The sequence below is a fragment of the Aethalodelphis obliquidens genome, unplaced genomic scaffold (genome assembly GCF_003676395.1).
Source record: "Aethalodelphis obliquidens isolate GAN/ISIS:26980383/991018 unplaced genomic scaffold, ASM367639v1 scaffold25, whole genome shotgun sequence".
NCBI classification, from domain to species: domain Eukaryota; kingdom Metazoa; phylum Chordata; class Mammalia; order Artiodactyla; family Delphinidae; genus Aethalodelphis; species Aethalodelphis obliquidens.
The window spans coordinates 33,889,841-33,907,614 of NW_020837969.1; the positions used below are offsets into that span (position 1 = coordinate 33,889,841).

Sequence of the window (17,774 nt, forward strand, 5' to 3'; positions counted from 1 at the left end):
AGACATACAGATGGCCAAGAGGCACATGAAAAGACACTCAACATCACTAATCATTAGAGAAATGCAAATCAAAAGTACAAAGAGGTATCACCTCACACCGGTCAGAATGGCCATCATCAAAAAATCTACAAACAGGGCTTCCCTGGTGGGGCAGTGGTTGAGAGTCCGCCTGTCGATGCAGGGGACACGGGTTCGTGCCCCGGTCTGGGAGGATCCCACATGCCGTGGAGCGGCTGGGCCCGTGAGCCATGGCCGCTGAGCCTGCGCGTCCGGAGCCTGTGCTCCGCAACGGGAGGGGCCACAACAGTAACAGGCCCGTGTACAGCAAAAAAAAAAAAAAAGTTAAAAAATCTACAAACAATAAATGCTAGAGAGGGTGTGGAGAAAAGGGAACACTCTTGCACTGTTGGTGGGAAGGTAAATTGATACAGCCACTATGGAGAACAGTATGGAGGTTCCTTAAAAAACTAAAAATAGAACTACCATATGATCCAGCAATCCCACTACTGGACATATACCCTGAGAAAACCATCATTCAAAAAGAGACATGCACCACAATGTTCATTGCAGCACTATTTACAATAGCCAGAACATGGAAGCAACCTAAATGTCCATCAACACATGAATGGCTAAAGAAGATGTGGCACATATATACAATGGAATAGTACTCAGCCATAAAAAGAAACGAAATTGAGTTATTTGTAGTGAGGTGGATGGACCTAGAGTCTGTCCTACAGAGTGAAGTAAGTCAGACAGAGAAAAACAAATACCAAAACATATATATGGACTCTAAACAAAAAAATGGTTCTGAAGAACCTAGGGGCAGGACAGGAATAAAGACTCAGATGTAGAGAATGCACTTGAGGACACAGGGAGGGGGAAGGGTAAGCTGGGACAAAGTGAGAGAGTGGCATGGACATATATACACTACCAAATGTAAAATAGATAGCTAGTGGGAGGCAGCAGCATAGCACCGGGAGATCAGCTCGTGCTTTGTGACCACATAGAGGGGTGGGATAGGGAGGGTGGGTGGGAGACACAAGAGGGAGGGGATATGGGGATATATGTATAAGTATAGCTGATTCACTTTGTTATACAGCAGCAACTAACAACAACGTAAAGCAATTATACTCCAATAAAGATGTTAAAAAAATAGTACATTAAAAAAAAATCATGGTGGATAATATTTGATTTTTTTAACCAATAAAGAAGTCAATATAAGGCTTTTCATGGAAATTAATGTAAGAATTGGAAAAATAAATTCTTTATAAACTAATAAAAAAAAGGCTAACTGGACAACAAATCAATGCTAATTAAATTAAGGTGGTTCCTCCGCAGGCTGTTAGATTAACAAAGAAGTCTGGCAATACCACGTATGTCAAGTATATAGGAAGAAAAACTCTCAAGTATAGCTGGTGGGAGTATAACTTTGTATAATCACTTTGGAAGGCATTTGGCAATATTTAATATAATTAAAGATGCACATACCCTACCTCCCAGCATTTCCACTTCTAGATGTATACCCTGAAGAAATTATCATGAATGTCTACAATGAGACATGTTCAGGGTGTATACCACATCATTTTCTGCAATAGCAATAAAATGTACCAAATGTAGGAGAAGGGATGAATGAATAATGATATGTGTGTGTAATAAAATATATATCATCGTTAAACACAAATAAAGCATTATGTGTTTTATAGTGTGTGTACTATAAATATTTAAATAACATATATAACACTGCACTACAGGTAAAATGAATGAGCCAGTCTACATTTATAAACAAAGAAAAACCCAGATAACATAATGTTGAGAGAAAACACATGTTGCAGAAGAATGTCTATAACACGATACCCATGTAAATGTTAAACACAATATTCTGTTTTATAGAAACATACATATACCTATGTTTTATATTTTTAAAATATATTTTATAGAAATACACAGGTATGCATATATATAATAAGAGTATAAAAATATGGATGGAAAGGACAGCTTCAGAAGAGTGGTTCACCCATTGGGAAGGAGAGAATGAAATAGAATCAAAAAGGGAATAAAAAAGAAGCCTTAATTCTCTCTGTCAGGATTTATTTCTTAATAAAAGCAGATGTGAAGTAAATATGGTTTTTAACATTCACTGTATCTGGAGAGTAGCTATAACATGTTTCATCACTGGCACTAGATATATTTCCCTCTGTACTGTTCTTGTTTAAAATATTTCATAATTAGAAAAATCATGTTTAGGGACTTCCCTGGTGGTCCAGTGGTTAAGAATCTGCCTGCCAATGCAGGGAACACGGGTTTGATCCCTGGTCCGGGAAGACCCCACATGCCACAGGGCAACTAAGCCCATGTGCCACAACTACTGAGTCTGCACTCTAGAGCCGTGAGCAGCAACTACTGAGCCCATGAGCCACAACTACTGAAGCCTGCATGCCTAGAGCCCGTGCTCCACAACAAGACAAGCTGCTGCAATGAGAAGCCCGTGCACCACAACAGAGTAGCCCCCGCAACTAGAGAAAACTCACGTGCAGCAATGAAGACACAGTACAGCCAAAAAAAAAAAAAAAAAGAAAAGAAAAAGAAAGAAAGAAAGAAAAGAAAAATCATGTTTAAACGAGGAGAGAAAATCCTCCATAATGTGGGTGGGCCTCATGTAATCAGTTAAAAGCCTTCACAGGACAAAGACTGACCTTCCCTGAGCAAGGAAGAATCTGCCAGGGGGTGGACAGCCTCTGGATCTGAGCCACCAATCTGGCCATTCTCCCTCTGGCTGGCCTGCCCAGCAGGTTTCGGACCCACCAAGCCTGGGACAGAGATGGGGGGGTCTCTGCTCCTCTCTGCCACTGCGCTGAGTGGTGGCTGGCACTCCCTCAGGTTCTGTGCCTGGTCTTCCTCTCTTACCATCTTCCCAACTCACCCCTGGAAAGTCTCATCCCCTCCATGCTTTTAATTATGGGCTAACGATCCAATCTATTATCTCGGAGGGTTGACCCATTAATCTGATTGCCAAATGGATACTTTCACACAACGGCCCCCCAAAACATTCAAACTCATCATATCCCAAACGAGTGCACTGTCTCCCTCCCCTAAGTCCCTGCATCCTCCTGGGTTCCTGTCTCACCAACAGCGTGCAGCTTCCACCCACCCCACAAGCCAAAGGCCCAGCAGCCCTCCCTTCCCTGGTCTCCTCCTACCCAGCCCCATCCTTACCCAAAGCTAATTAAGAGAAAGGGGTGAAATAGAAACTTCTGTGGGGTGGAAGATTAGGTGGCCAAAACAGTAATTTAGGAAGGGTGATTAACGGAGTGCATGACAATGAATGGAATATGGCAAACCAATAAAGAAGAGCTTCCATGCCGCTATTTCAAAACAGGCTTCCTGATAAATAAACAATTATATTTCCAAAAGATAAGATGTGATCCATCTTCTCTTTGTGATAGAAATGTGAAATTTTGTCTTCTTAAAACTGAAGATAATGATTTACATTGACTACCTGGCTGTGTATTTATTTATTATTACCTTATTTTATTGTATCATATTATTTGCTTTGTTTATAACTATGATGTTTGTATAAATAAAAATAACTCAATAACAATTAATAAATTATATGTAAAACTCAAGAGTCTTATTTTTTAACCAAAGCTTCAACTAGATTTTTAGTCTGACTGTGTCTTCCTAGCTTGTAGCAACTGTTTCAAACAGATCTGCCCATTGAAGTATCAGGATTTTTAATAACACCAACACTTTGAATTTCTCACTCCCTGCTGTTAAAAAAGCTACCACCCTTTCAATCAGGGATGACAGCATCTTCTGCCCAGTGACACAGAAGCTACAAAGTGGCTGATTTCCTCACTGCTTATCTTAAAAAGGAAAAAAAAACAGGCAATGTGGGGCAGCGGAGTTGACCATGACAGACGGGTCACTGACCATGTTCTTTCTATTCATCTTCTGATGCTGTCGTCACTCTTTCCCCCAGTGTCTTCAGAGCAGAATGGAAAGGAAGGACCTGGTCCCGGGAGGGCTGGGCTGGGGGGCTCCTCTGGGGATGGACAATTACAAAACCTAAATCGCCAAAGAACATGCACTTTCCAGGAAAACTAGGCTGCTGTGCTGTACCTGTAAAGGCAGCTCTTTGGCAATGAGCCTACCGCAGATAACGTGGTTCTTTTTAGAGGAGTTTGCCATGCTGTGTGTTTGGGAGCTTGTTTTTGTGGCTTTATTTATGTGTGAGACGATCCTACTGAAAAGAGAGTAAGTAGCATTAAACATAACTCAAACCGAGATACCCGTTAGGACAAGTGTGTTCCATGAGAGGATGTGATCTCTGTCTCAAAGCTGTCGTTGGGACTTCCCTGACAGTCCAGTGGTTAACCCTCCGTGCTTCCACTGCAGGGGGCACGGGTTCAATCCCTGGTTGGGGAACTAAGATCCGGAGTACCGCACCGTGCGACCAAAAAAAAAAAAAAGCTTTTGTTGTCCACGGGACCAGTGAGTCCAACCCAACCACAGACCTCGTGGAAGCCAATCGAGGCAGGAAGCCACCTCCTTCTCTTGAAGTTCAAGAAACGGAGAGGTCGGTGAGGCAGGCGCTGGGTAAACAGAGTCTTGGATGAGCCTAGCTTCGAGGGTCGAATGAAGACGTGCTTTACGAGCTGACCTCTGCTCAGCCCCCAACAGACGCACTTCGCAGCCTTAACCGCATGGGTCAACTTTTAAGCTCAAGATCACAAAGTCCCACCCCTTCCCTTAACAGATGAGGAAAGTGAGGCTCAGATAAACGGAATCACTGCGGAGAACGATGATCAAGGTCACTCAAGGTCACTCAGCCCGAGACCTTCCGGCCACCCACAGAGGCCACACCAGCCCCTCCCTGGGTGGGGGACGGATGACAGCGCTGCCATCTGGGGCCGTCCCAAGGGGCCTGCCTTCCCTCCGCCCTGAAGATAACTACTGGCCCCACACAAAAGGAGATCTTTGTTTTTTATTTTTCCATACTCCTAACAGAGAAGGATTTTTAGTTTTTATTTCAGAGGAAAAGGCTTTAGACAGTTGTGTTTCATTAAATCAATATTTGGTTTCTCTTGGTTATTTTAAATATCATCTTCCCCCACACGAGAATATGAAAAAAATCATGTAATAGCAATAACCAGGAGAAAATAATTTTATATTTAGTGAAGATAAGGGATGGGGGTTTCTGCTGTGATATCACTGCATTTTTCTTTTTTCTTTTAACATCTTTATTGGAGTATAATTGCTTTACAATGTGGTGGTGCCCGTCCGGGGTGATGAATCACCCCTGTGCTGGGAGCCACCGTGGCGTGGGCCTCTGGTTGTGAGACAGCAGCTCCCTGAGAAAGCCGGGAAAAGCTGCTCTGTGAGAACAAGGTCAGAGCCTCTTCAGGGGCAGCTCAGGTGAAAGGCAGCCCTGACCCTGCGTGCCTGGAGGCCGAGCCGGCTCACCCACTACCAGGGGCGGGGCCGTGCACTCACCGTGGAACCATGGGGCGATGCTGTCCGAGGTGCCCAGGTAGCCGGCCCGCAGCGGGAGCTGCTCCTCCCGGAACCAGCGCACGATGTCCGCATGGGCCGAGTGGGACGCCGGCCTTGCCGCTGCCTGGTTTCTGACATTCATGAAGGGTTTCAAGTTAGATTCAACTTATTGGAAAATAATGCTTTCAAAAATCACACACACACGCAGAGAGTATAACACGTCTGAAGATCTGGCCTCGCAGCTGAGCTCACGGGGTGTGACCCTGCGCACGGCTGTCACACGGTTCCTTCAGGGCAGGGAATAGAAGGGAGCAGATCTGTCACATGCCCTTCCAGTCCTGCAGGCTAGCCATGAGCTGCTGCTGTACCGACACACAGATTTTAATTCATTTTTAATATGAATGAGAAGCTCCATTAATTAAAATTTGACAAAATGAGCATTAAAAAGTGAAATACACCCCCAGCCATATTTTCCTGGAGAGCATGTACTTGCAAAAGGAGGAAACCAGATGCAATAGAATAAACTTTCTCCCTAACACTTTCATCATTCACTTTCTTCATCTTTCTGTTGCCACTAACCTCTCTGACTTGCTTCCTTCTCTCCCATACTTTGAAGAGTTCTGCTAAAAGGCAGTCTCAGAAATAAAAAGTAAAAGCAAGAGGAGTGTTTGAAGATAGGTTAAGAGAAAGATACAGGCAGCAGAATGGATTTGAAATAAATTCAGTAGCAGAACTTAAGTCAATTTCCACTATAAAAACTAATACTGCAGTGTAACAAATATATTCCCAAGTTCCAGGCCCACAAATTCTGAGCAGAATTCAATGTAAAAACAACAAGTTTGGATGAGCTACCGGAATATCCTGCCATGTAAATTACGTTCTTTATGCTTTTTTATGGTAACACATGCTACCAGGAGTTACATGTGACATACATGTCAGATATATACATGTGATGTATATGCATGCACATACATACATAGCATTTTGGAGAAAACAGCTTATAATACTTGACTTTCCAAGGGAGCAGACACTGCACACACATGAGATTACATGTTAAGGTCTCCTCCCGGCCTTCAGATTAGGTTCTGTTCTTCGGGAAATCTTTGGAGGTAAAGCAGAAACTCCAAGGACAGCCTGTGTCTGTTTTTCCCTGGGCTGGCTCCTAGCTGACCTTGGTCATCACTGTTTGAAGTCCCAGCCCTGAAACCATCCGGTCTGGCCACCTCACAAAAAGCACTTCATGCAAGTGGCTTAAGTTGGAAAAAATGAGCTACTGGAGCTTAAAACATCGGCTTAAAACCCTCATTAAAAGGCACCTTCAGGGCTTCCCTGGTGGCGCAGTGGTTGAGAGTCCGCCTGCCGATGCAGGGGATACGGGTTCGTGCCCTGGTCCAGGAAGATCCCACATGCCGTGGAGTGGCTGGGCCCATGAGCCATGGCCGCTGAGCCTGCGCGTCCAGAGTCTGTGCTCCGCAACGGGAGAGGCCACAATAGTGAGAGGCCCGCGTACCACAAAAAAAAAAAAAAAAAAAAAAGGCACCTTCATTGCTGTCAGTCACATAAGCTGTGCTCTAAAAATACTGTGGGTGCGGGTGTATGACAAGCTCTATTCCACCCTTGGGGGAGCCTGGAGAGGCACATAGCCTGCGGGGACCTGAGGCCCGACACAGTGACAGGCTCGGGTGTGGGAGGCACCTGCGCAGGAGTTCACACTCCGTGCCCCAGGCACAACGTTGAGGGGCCTCTCTTGTTGTCATAAGGAAAAAATCGTTCCCCAAACTGTCACTCTGTAGAACATGGTCAGTTAGTGCTTGTCCCCAAGTCCCCAGATGGAACCTTTCAACTGAGTAAGTATAAATAATCATAGAAGAGGAAATGGTCCACCTCCTGCTTCCTCTGAGGACAGAATCCCCATTAGGAAAAAGCCCTGAAGATAACTACTGACCCCACACAAAAGGAGACCTTTGTTTTTTATTTTTCCATACTCCTAACAGAGAAGGATTTTTAGTTTTTATTTCAGAGGAAAAGGCTTTAGACAGTTGTGTTTCGTTAAATCAATATTTGGTTTCTCTTGGTCATTTTAAATATCATCTTCCTCCAGACCAGAATATGAAAAAATCATGTAATAGCAATAACCAGGAGAATATAATTTTATATTTAGTGAATATAAGGGATGGGGGTTTCTGCTGTGATATCACTGCATTTTTCTTTTTTCTTTTAACATCTTTATTGGAGTATAATTGCTTTACAATGTTGTTTTAGTTTCCGCTGTATAACAAAGTAAATCAGCTATATGTATACATGTATCCCCATATCCCCTCCCTCCTGAGTCTCCCTCCCACCCTCCCTATCCCACCTCTCTAGGTGGTCACAAAGTACGAGCTGATCTCCCTGTGCTATGCTGCTGCTTCCCACTAGCTATCTATTTTACATTTGGTAGTGTATATATATCCATGCCACTCTCGCACTTCATCCCAGCTTACCCTTCCCCCTCCCCGTGTCCTTAAGTCCACTCTCTACATCTGCATCTTTATTCCAGTCCTGCCCATAGGTTCTTCAGAACCTTTTTTTTTTTTAGATTCTATATATGTGTGTTAGCATACAGTCTTTGTTTTTCTCTTTCTTACTAACTTCACTCTGTATGACAGATTCTAGGTCCATCCACCTCACTACAAATAACACAAATTTGTTTCTTTCTATGGCTGAGTAATATTCCATTGTATATATGTGCCACATCTTCTTTAGCCATTCATCTGTCGATGGACATTTAGGTTGCTTCCATGTCCTGCCTATTGTAAATAGTGCTGCAATGAACATTGTGGTACATGTCTCTTTTTGAATGATGGCTTTCTCAGGGTATATGTCCAGTAGTGGGATTGCTGGGTCGTATGGTAGTTTTACTTTTTGTTTTTTAAAAAACCTCCATATGGTTTTCCATAGTGGCTGTATCAATTTACCTTCCCACCAACAGTGCAAGAGGGTTCCCTTTTCTCCACACCCTCTCTAGCATTTACTGTTTGTAGATTTTTTTTTTTTTTTTTTTTTTTTTTGCGGTACGCAGGCCTCTCACTGTTGTGGCCTCTCCCGTTGCGGAGCACAGGCTCCGGACGCGCAGGCTCAGCGGCCATGGCTCACGGGCCCAGCCGCTCCGCAGCATGTGGGATCTTCCCGGACCGGGGCACGAACCCGTGTCCCCTGCATCGGCAGGCGGACTCTCAACCACTGCACCACCAGGGAAGCCCATTTGTAGATTTTTTGATGATGGCCATTCTGACCGGTGTAAGGTGATACCTCTTTGCAGTTTTGATTTGCATTTCTCTAATGATTAGTGATATTGAGAATCCTTTCATGTGTTTGTTGGCAATCCATATATCTTCTTTGGAGAAATGTCTATTTAGGTCTTCTGCCCACTTTTGGATTGGGTTGTTTGATATTGAGCTGCATGAGCCTCTTGTATATTTTGGAGATTAATCCTCTGTCAGTTGCTTCGTTTGCAAATATTTTCTCCCATTCTGAGGGCTGTCTTTTCGTCTTGTTTTGGTTTCCTTTGCTGTGCAAAAGCTTTTAAGTTTCATTAGGTCCCATTTGTTTATTTTTGTTTTTATTTCCATTACTCTAGGAGGTGGGTCAAAAAGGATCTTGCTGTGATTTATATCATAGAGTGTTCTGCCTATGTTTTCCTCTGAGAGTTTTATAGTGTCTGGCCTTACATTTAGGTCTTTAATCCATTTAGAGTTTATTTCTGTGTATGATGTTAGGGAGTGTTCTAATTTCATTCTAATTTCAACTGTAGCTGTCCAGTTTTCCCAGCACCACTTATTGAAAAGGCTATCTTTTCTCCATTGTATATTCTTGCTTCCTTTATCAAAGATAAAGTGACCATATGTGCGTGGGTTTATTTCTGGGCTTTCTAACCTGTTCCATTGATCTATATTTCTGTTTTTGTGCCAGTACCATACTGTCTTGATTAATGTAGCTTTGTAGTATAGTCTGAAGTCAGGAAGCCTGATTCCTCCAGCTCCATTTTCCTTTCTCAAGATTGCTTTAGCTATTTGAGGTCTTTTGTGTTTCTACACAAATTGTGCAATTTTTTGTTCTAGTTCTGTGAAAAATGCCATTGATAGTTTGATAGAGATTGCCTTGAATCTGTAGATTTCTTTGAGTAGTATAGTCATTTTCACAATGTTGATTCTTCCAAATCAAGAACATGGTATATCTCTCCATCTGTTTGTATCATCTTTAATTTCCTTCATCAGTGTCTTATAGTTTTCTGCATTCAGGTCTTTTGTCTCCTTAGGTAGGTTTATTCCTAGCATAAAATATTCCTATTTTATGCTATTTGTTGCAACGGTAAATGGGAGCGTTTCCTTAATTTCTCTTTCAGATGTTTCATCATTAGTGCATAGGAATGAAAGAGAGTTCTGTGCATTAATTTTGTATCCTGCTACTTTACCAAATTCATTGATTAGCTCTAGTAGTTTTCTGGTAGCATCTTTAGGATTCTCTATGTATAATATCACGTCATCTGCAAACAGTGACAGTTTTACTTCTTCTTTTCCGATTTGGGTTCCTTTTATTTCTTTTTCTTCTCTGATTGCTGTGGCTAAAGCTTCCAAAACTATGTTGAATAATAGTGGTGAGAGTTGGCAACTTTGTCTTGTTCCTGATCTTAGTGGAAATGGTTTCAGTTTTTCACCACTGAGAATGATGTTGGCTGTGGGTTTGCACTGTAGTTTTATTCAGGGATTTTCCAAAACAAATTGTTCTGCCTAATACCCTCCACAGCCTAGGAGGCAAAGGGACCACCATGGCCAAATAAAGTCTTCATTTAAAAAAGAAACATTTCCAGCTGCTGCATAGCACAGGGAGATCAGCTCAATGCTTTGTGATGACCTAGAGGGGTGGGGTAGGGAGGGTGGGAGGGAGGCTCAAGAGGGAGGGGATATAGGGATGTATTTATACATATAGCTGATTCACTTTGTTGTACAGCAGAAACTAACACAACATTGTAAAGCAATTGTACTCCAATAAAGATATTAAAAAAAAAAAAGAAAAGAAACATTTCCAAATTCTCAATCTATGAGCTTGGCTGTATATCCCAGAATGAGAATTATCATCAAATCTTTAATCCTGAGCAGAGGAAGTGTAGCTCTGCTCATGATGTGAAGCCCGGCAAGCCTGGGTTCCTACTGTGATGACCCCCCCGTTGTCCCCCCTCCGCTCACTGGCTGTCACCAGGTGGGGGTGAGCTGGGCTGGTGGCACAGGACCTCGCTGAGCATCTTCACGAAATTCCTGGCTGTGTTAATGGTACCCACAGCGGGGATTTTACAGATGAGGGGAGATGAAGGGCTGCCCAGGTGTCTCAGAATCACAGACTCAGAGGTGGAGCCGGATTGAATGGCACCAGTAGGCTCTCTCCCCGCAGCGGCCACGCAATTCATCTTATTTTAATCAGCCATTTCACCGCTTATGCTTAAAGCCACCTGCATGGCTTCTTACCTGAGAGGTCTGCAGGGGTGTCCCGAAGGGCTCAGGAACTGAGGCTTGGGTGGAAGGGGGGGCCTCCGAGGCTTCTGGGGGCCGCCAAGGGGGCTCTGTGGCCCCTCGCCGCCTCTCCCCCTCTGGGACAGCCTCTTGTAGTCCTCCCGCGCCTGTTTTGCCAGGGAGCGCCTCCTCTCATCAGCTGCCTTGGATTTTCGCACTAGAAAAACAGTGGGGTTTGAGAAAGGCCCTCATGAGCCACGGAGATATTTAGAAGAATCAGCACCTCAGACGGTGAACAGAACGGACTCTGGTAACAATGAACAGGCACCAGCAATGCCTAGCATTAAAGACCCTAACGCAGGATGTAAGAATAAGCTTTACTGAGTGTATCTGTACTTCAGACTTTATTGATCAGAATCTGTTATGTTTGATTTCACAGAAATGCCTGAAGTCTTCCATTACACTAAGATTTCACTGCATATAAGTGATTGGATCTGGTAAACATTTTCACTTCACAAAAATTGTCATTTTAATGGTGTGATTGTGATGGAATTCCCAACATTCTGCAAACACAGCCGCCCCTGTTCTCCTCCTGTTGCTTCAAGGGATGACCGGGCAGTTAGGGTGTCTTTGTCCAAGTCAGATGGAAGCTCTAATCCTGTTTCAAACCCAAATCTTCCCAGCATCCTCACACATGCTCTGCTCTGCCTTCATCTGCACTGGCCTCTCCCTAGGAGGACGATCTCTGGGAAGTGCTAACTCAGAATGGGGCAGGGTTGAGCCATAGGTGTGGAAGGGATGCTGACACATCCAGCCTGTTACACCTGTGTTCTTCTGATTACAAAGTTAAGATGTGTTCACTGTTGAAAACTGAGAAAAATACAGAAAAACGAGAAGAATTCCAATAAATAACCTTGAATCCTGCCTCTCCAAGAAAACTAATGTTAATATGTTAACCTGCCACTTCTTTTCCCTCATATACTTAGACATTTTTAAGTAGGGATATTTTTCATACTATTTTATAATGATTTTTCTTCTCCAAGCTAAAAAGATATAAACACAGGGCTTCCCTGGTGGCGCAGTGGTTGGGAGTCCGCTTGCCGATGCAGGGGACACGGGTTCGTGCCCCGGTCCGGGAGGATCCCATATGCCGCGGAGCGGCTGGGCCTGTGAGCCATGGCCGCTGGGCGTGCGCGTCTGGAGCCTGTGCTCCGCAGCGGGAGAGGCCGCAGCAGTGAGAGGCCCACGTACCGCAAAAAAAAAAATAAAAAAATAAATAAATAAAATTAAAAAATAAAAAGATATAAACACATTCCAAGGACTTTAAACACTCTTCTAAAACATTTTTTCATAGCTAAATACCATTTCATCATATACATACATCATAATTTTGATTACAAAGATGAATTGAGAACCTTTCTGCCATTCAATGTTTAGATGAGAACCTTTCTGCTATTCAATGTTTAGATGGCTCTGTAGCCTTTGAGTAATAGTTTAGTGTTAAAACATCTCTCAGGCTTCCCTGGTGGCGCAGTGGTTGACAGTCCGCCTGCCGATGCAGGGGACACGGGTTCGTGCCCCAGTCCGGGAAGATCCCACATGCCGCGGAGTGGCTGGGCCCATGAGCCATGGCCGCTGAGGCTGCACGTCCGGAGCCTGTGCTCCGCAATGGGAGGGGCCACAACAGTGAGGGCCCGTGTACCGCAAAAAAAAAAAAAAAAAAAAAAAAATCTCTCAACAACCACTCTAAGTGCTTCCTAGATGGATCATCTTATTCTGTGAACAAACTAGCTTAGTGTCACTGTTATGGAGGCCTCTGGGTACTCACAAGAGGCCTGCCACTCCGAATCTTCTTTCCAGCTCTTATAAATCTGCTTGGTTCTCTCTTCATCTACTTGTTTTACTTCTTCATCTTGTGTTTTCTTCACAGATTCTTTCTTCTGTTTAAAAAACCAAAAACAAATACTGGTGAGGGACTCTGGCAGTTTCCGGCAGTGAGGCAGGCACTAGGCATGGTATGGGCACAAAAATGGGCATATAGATGAATGGAAGAGAATAGAAAGCTCGAAAATGAAAACACAACCTTACAAAATCTATGGAAAGCAGCAAAAGCAGTTCTAAGAAGGAAGTTCATAGCACTACAGGCCTTCCTCAAGAAACAAGAAAAATCTCAAATAAATAACCTAACCTACCACTTAAAAGAATAGAAAAAGAAGGACAAACAAAACCCAAAGTCAACAGAAAGAAGGAAATAATAAAGATCAGAGAGCAGATAAATAAAATAGAGCTCAGAAGAAAAATAGAAAAGATCAACAAAACCAAGAGCTGGTTTTTTTTGAAAAGATAAACAAAATTAACAAACCTCTAGCCAGGTTCACCAAGAAGAAAAGAGAGAGTACCTGGATAAACAAAATAAGAAATGAAAGAGGAGAAATAACAACTGATACCACAGAAATATAAAAAAATCATAAGAGAATACTATGAACAATTATATGCCAACAAGTTGGACAACCTAGAAGAAATGGACACATTTCTAGAAACATGCAGCCCACCAAAGCTGAGTCAGGAACAAACAGCTAATTTGAACAGACCGATCACTAGAAGTGAAAGAGAATCTGTAGCTAAGAAAAGAACTCACTGCAAACAAAAGTCCAGGACCAAATGGCTTCACTGGGGAATTCTACCAAACATACAAAGAAGAACTTACACTGATCCTTCTCAAACTCTTCGAAAAGACTGAGGAAGAGGGAACACTCCCAAATTCATTCTATGAAGCCACCATCACCCTGCTGCCAAAACCAAAGACACTACAAAAAAAGAAATTTACAGGCCAATATCTTTGATGAATATAGCTGCAAAACTCCTCAACAAAATATTTGCACACTGAATCCAACAACACATAAAAAGGATCCTATACCATGATCAAGTTTGATTCATTCCAGGGTCACAAGGATGGCCCAACATATGCAAATCAATCAATGTGATACACCACATCAACAAAAGAAAAGACAAAAAACCCATGATTATCTCAATAGATGCCGAAAAAGCACATGACAAAATTCAATATCCATTCACGACAGAAACTCTCATCAATATGGGTATAAAGGGAACATATCTCAACATAATGAAGGCTATTTACAACAAACCCACAGTCAACATCATAGTCAATGGTGAAAAGCTGAAAGACTTCCCAAAGGAACAAGACAAGGATGCCCACTCTTACCACTTCTATTCAACATAGTATTGGAAGTCCTAGCCACAGCCACCAGACAAGAAAAATAAATAAAATGTACCCAAGCTGGAAGGGAAGAGTAAAACTGCCACTATTTGCAGATAACATGATACTCTATATAGAGAACCCTAAAGTCATAACACAAAAAATACTAGAACTAATAAATGAATTCAGCAAGATAGCAGGATACAAGATTAATACATAGAAACCTGTTGCACTTCTTTACACTAACAATGAAATTTAAACATGAGTTTAAAATCATGTCAAAACAAAAACAAAAACCTAGGAATAAACTTAACCAAGGAGGTAAAAGACCTATACACCGAGAACTATAAAACATTTATAAAGGAAACTGAAAATGATTCAAAGGAATGGAAAAATATCCTATGTTCTTGGATTGGAAGAATAAATATTGTTAAAATGGCCATACTACCCAAAGCAATCTACAGATTTAATGTGATCCCTATCAAAACACTCAGGACATTTTTCACAGAACTAGAACAAATAATCGTAAAACTGATATGGAACCAGAAAAGACCCAGAATTGCCAAAGCAATCCTGAGGAAAAAGAAAAAAGCTGGAGGAAAAATCTTCCCAGACTTCAGACTATACTACAAAGCTAAAGTAATCAAAACTGCATGGTAATGGCACAAAAGCAGACACATAGATCAATGGAACAGAATAGAGAGCCCAGAAATAAACCCTCGCACCTATGGTCAATTGATCTATGACAAAGGAGGCAAGACTGTACAATGGAGAAAAGACACCTTCTTCAACAAGTGGTGTTGGGGAAAGCTGGACAGCTACATGTAAATCAATGAAATTAGAATACTCCCTCAAACCATACACAAAAATAAACTCAGAATTGCTTAAAGAACTACATATAAGATACGACACAATAAAACTCCTAGAAGAGAACATAGGCAAAACATTCTCTGACATAAACCGTACCAATGTTTTCTTAGATCAGTCTCCCAAGGCAAAAGAAATAAAAGCAAAAAATAAACAAATGGAACCTAACCAAACGTATAAGCTTTTGCACAGTAAAGGAAACCATCAACAAAATGAAAAAACAACCTACGGAATGGGAGAAAATATTTGCAAACGATGCAAACAACAAAGGGTTAATATTCAAAATATACAGACAGCTCATAGAACTCAATATCAAAAAGGTAAACAACCCAATCAAAAAAGGAGCAGAAAACCTAAACAGATTTTTCTAAAGAAGGCATACATATGGTCAACAGGCACATGAAAAGATGCTCAACTTCGCCAATGATTAGAGAAATGCAAATCAACCACAATGAGCTATCACCTCACACTAGTCAGAATGGCCATCATCAAAAAGTCTACAAATAATAAATGCAAAAGAGGGTGTGGAGAAAAAGGGAACCCTCTTACACTGTTGGTGGGAATGTTAATTGGTACATCTACTATGGAGAACAGTAGAAGGTTCCTTAAAAAACTAAAAATAGAGCTACCATATGATCCAGCAATCCCACTCCTGGGCATATATCTGGAGAAAACTCTAATTCAAAAAGATACATGCACCCAATGGTCATAGCAGCATGATTTAAAATAGCCAAGACATGGAAACAACACAAGTGCCCACCAACAGATGATTGGCTTAAGAAGATGTGATATTTATACACAGTGGAATATTACTCAGCCATAAAAAAGAATGAAATATTACCATTTGCAGCAACATGGATAGACCTAGAGATTATCATAATTAGTGAAGTAAGTCCGACAGAGACAGACAAATATTATATATCACATATATGTGGAATCTAAAAAGTAATACAAATAAATCTATATACAAAATAGATTAGAAATAGAAACAGGCTCACAGACACAGAAAACATATTTATGGTTACCAAACGGGAGAGGGAAAGAGGGAGGGAGGAACAAATTAGGAGTATAGGATTAACAGATATAAACTGCTATATATACAACAGACAAACAACAAGGATTTACAGTATAGCACAGAGAATTATACTCAATATCTTATAATAATGTATAATGGAATGTAATCTGAAAAAAAAACTTAATCATTTTGTTGTACACCTGAAACTAACACAATATTGTAAATCAACTGTACTTCAATAAAGAAAAGAAAAAATAAAATATACAAAAATATCTTTTAAAAGCATCCTTTTTGAGAAGGAAAAATATAGAATAAGAAACATGAGTCTTCCTTAAAAAGGAAATATCTTATTGAAGTATAGTGGTCTTACAATATTATTTTCTGTGGTAAAATACATATAACTTAAAATTACCATTTTAAATTTTTTAAAAATTGTGATATACATAACACTAAGTTTACCATCTTAACCATTTTGACATGTACAGTTCTATAGCCTAAGTACACCCAAGGGAATTCGTTTTTAACCAAAGAGAAAACTAACACACCAAAGCACTTAAAAATTCCTTTGTTTCTTTGAGGACAACCTTCTGAGTGTTCATGAGAAAAATGAATTTACAACTTGGTGTGGCAAAAAGCCTCGTCAGCTGAGTCATGAAACAGGCTGAGGGGCGGGAAAGACGGGCCGTGCTTTGCTCTGCACCACAGAAATGCTTTTTTTCTCTTGTGTTTTCCTATAGAAAGATAAAGACTTTCTTGTGGTTAAATTATTTCACCACAAGTGAAATACGAACCTCGATGCTGTGAAACTGGTTTCAACCACCATCTTCACAGTTAGCACAGAAGATGGTGGTTAATTCATATTATGCACGTCACCTCAGATGCAACGAAACTTTTGTGGTTTCACTGTTTTCACTTTTTTTCTTACATTCTTTTCCTGCCTAGAGCTAAGCCCCCCTTCTTTAATATTAATATTATAATATTAATATTATAAAAACCAAAGAGCAGCTTTTGGTGTTTGAAATGACTTAAAATTTGCCATTGCCTTATTGAACCTGTTGGCAAGCCTGAAAATATCAAAATATCAAAAGTGCTGGTAGAAATTTCTAAGCTCAAACAGAAAAAAATTCAAAGGGAGCTTTGTTTGTCTTCCACACACATATTTTTAAATGATTTTAAATAATTAGAAAAATATAGCTACAATATTAAACTATGCTATCATAGCATACTGTTATACTAAGGATACTGTTGCTTAGGAAAAGCAAGAAGTTTACCAAGTGAGTCTACTTAAAGAAATATATTAAGTAAATAATAATTCGGGTGGTACTTGGCTGCTAAGTTGATACTCCAGTGTCTGAGAGAGCTGTGTTTAGTAAGTCTCACTCCTTTTTCATCCACAGTGTCATTATGTATGGGCACAGTGAGAAAGGAGACAAAATTAATGTTTCACAGAGTAATAGCAGATGAGAGCTGACCCTGGCCGCTGTTTTTATTCAAAGCAGCTAGAACACTCAAGAACTTGTCCCGAGTTTCTCTAAGGATTCCTCCAGAAAATTTACTTTTAGAAAAGTCTTTACAAGTTGATCTTTACTTTCTCTGTTTAGAAAACCATCATTTCTTCTTTAGAAGTGTTCTGCTGAAGCACACAGGTCCAGGATGAAGGCCAGGGAGTGGAGGGGCAGCAGGGCTGAGCCTGGAC

General features: G+C 41.3%; 1 protein-coding gene across 2 annotated transcripts in view; it reads right to left on the reverse strand.

The window, feature by feature from the left end:
- Nucleotides 1-5,141: 5,141 nt before the first annotated feature.
- The window catches only part of SH2D4A (SH2 domain containing 4A), a 50,983-nt gene continuing 38,350 nt past the window's right edge, over nucleotides 5,142-17,774 (reverse strand). For both annotated transcript variants that reach the window (XM_027122995.1, XM_027122994.1), the window contains exons 6-8: nucleotides 12,808-12,919; nucleotides 10,995-11,196; nucleotides 5,142-5,624 (exon numbers count right to left, since the gene is read on the reverse strand). In XM_027122995.1, coding sequence (XP_026978796.1) covers nucleotides 5,390-5,624; nucleotides 10,995-11,196; nucleotides 12,808-12,919 — 549 coding nt within the window. In that variant the 3' untranslated portion in view covers nucleotides 5,142-5,389. The remainder of the gene's footprint in view (nucleotides 5,625-10,994; nucleotides 11,197-12,807; nucleotides 12,920-17,774) is intronic.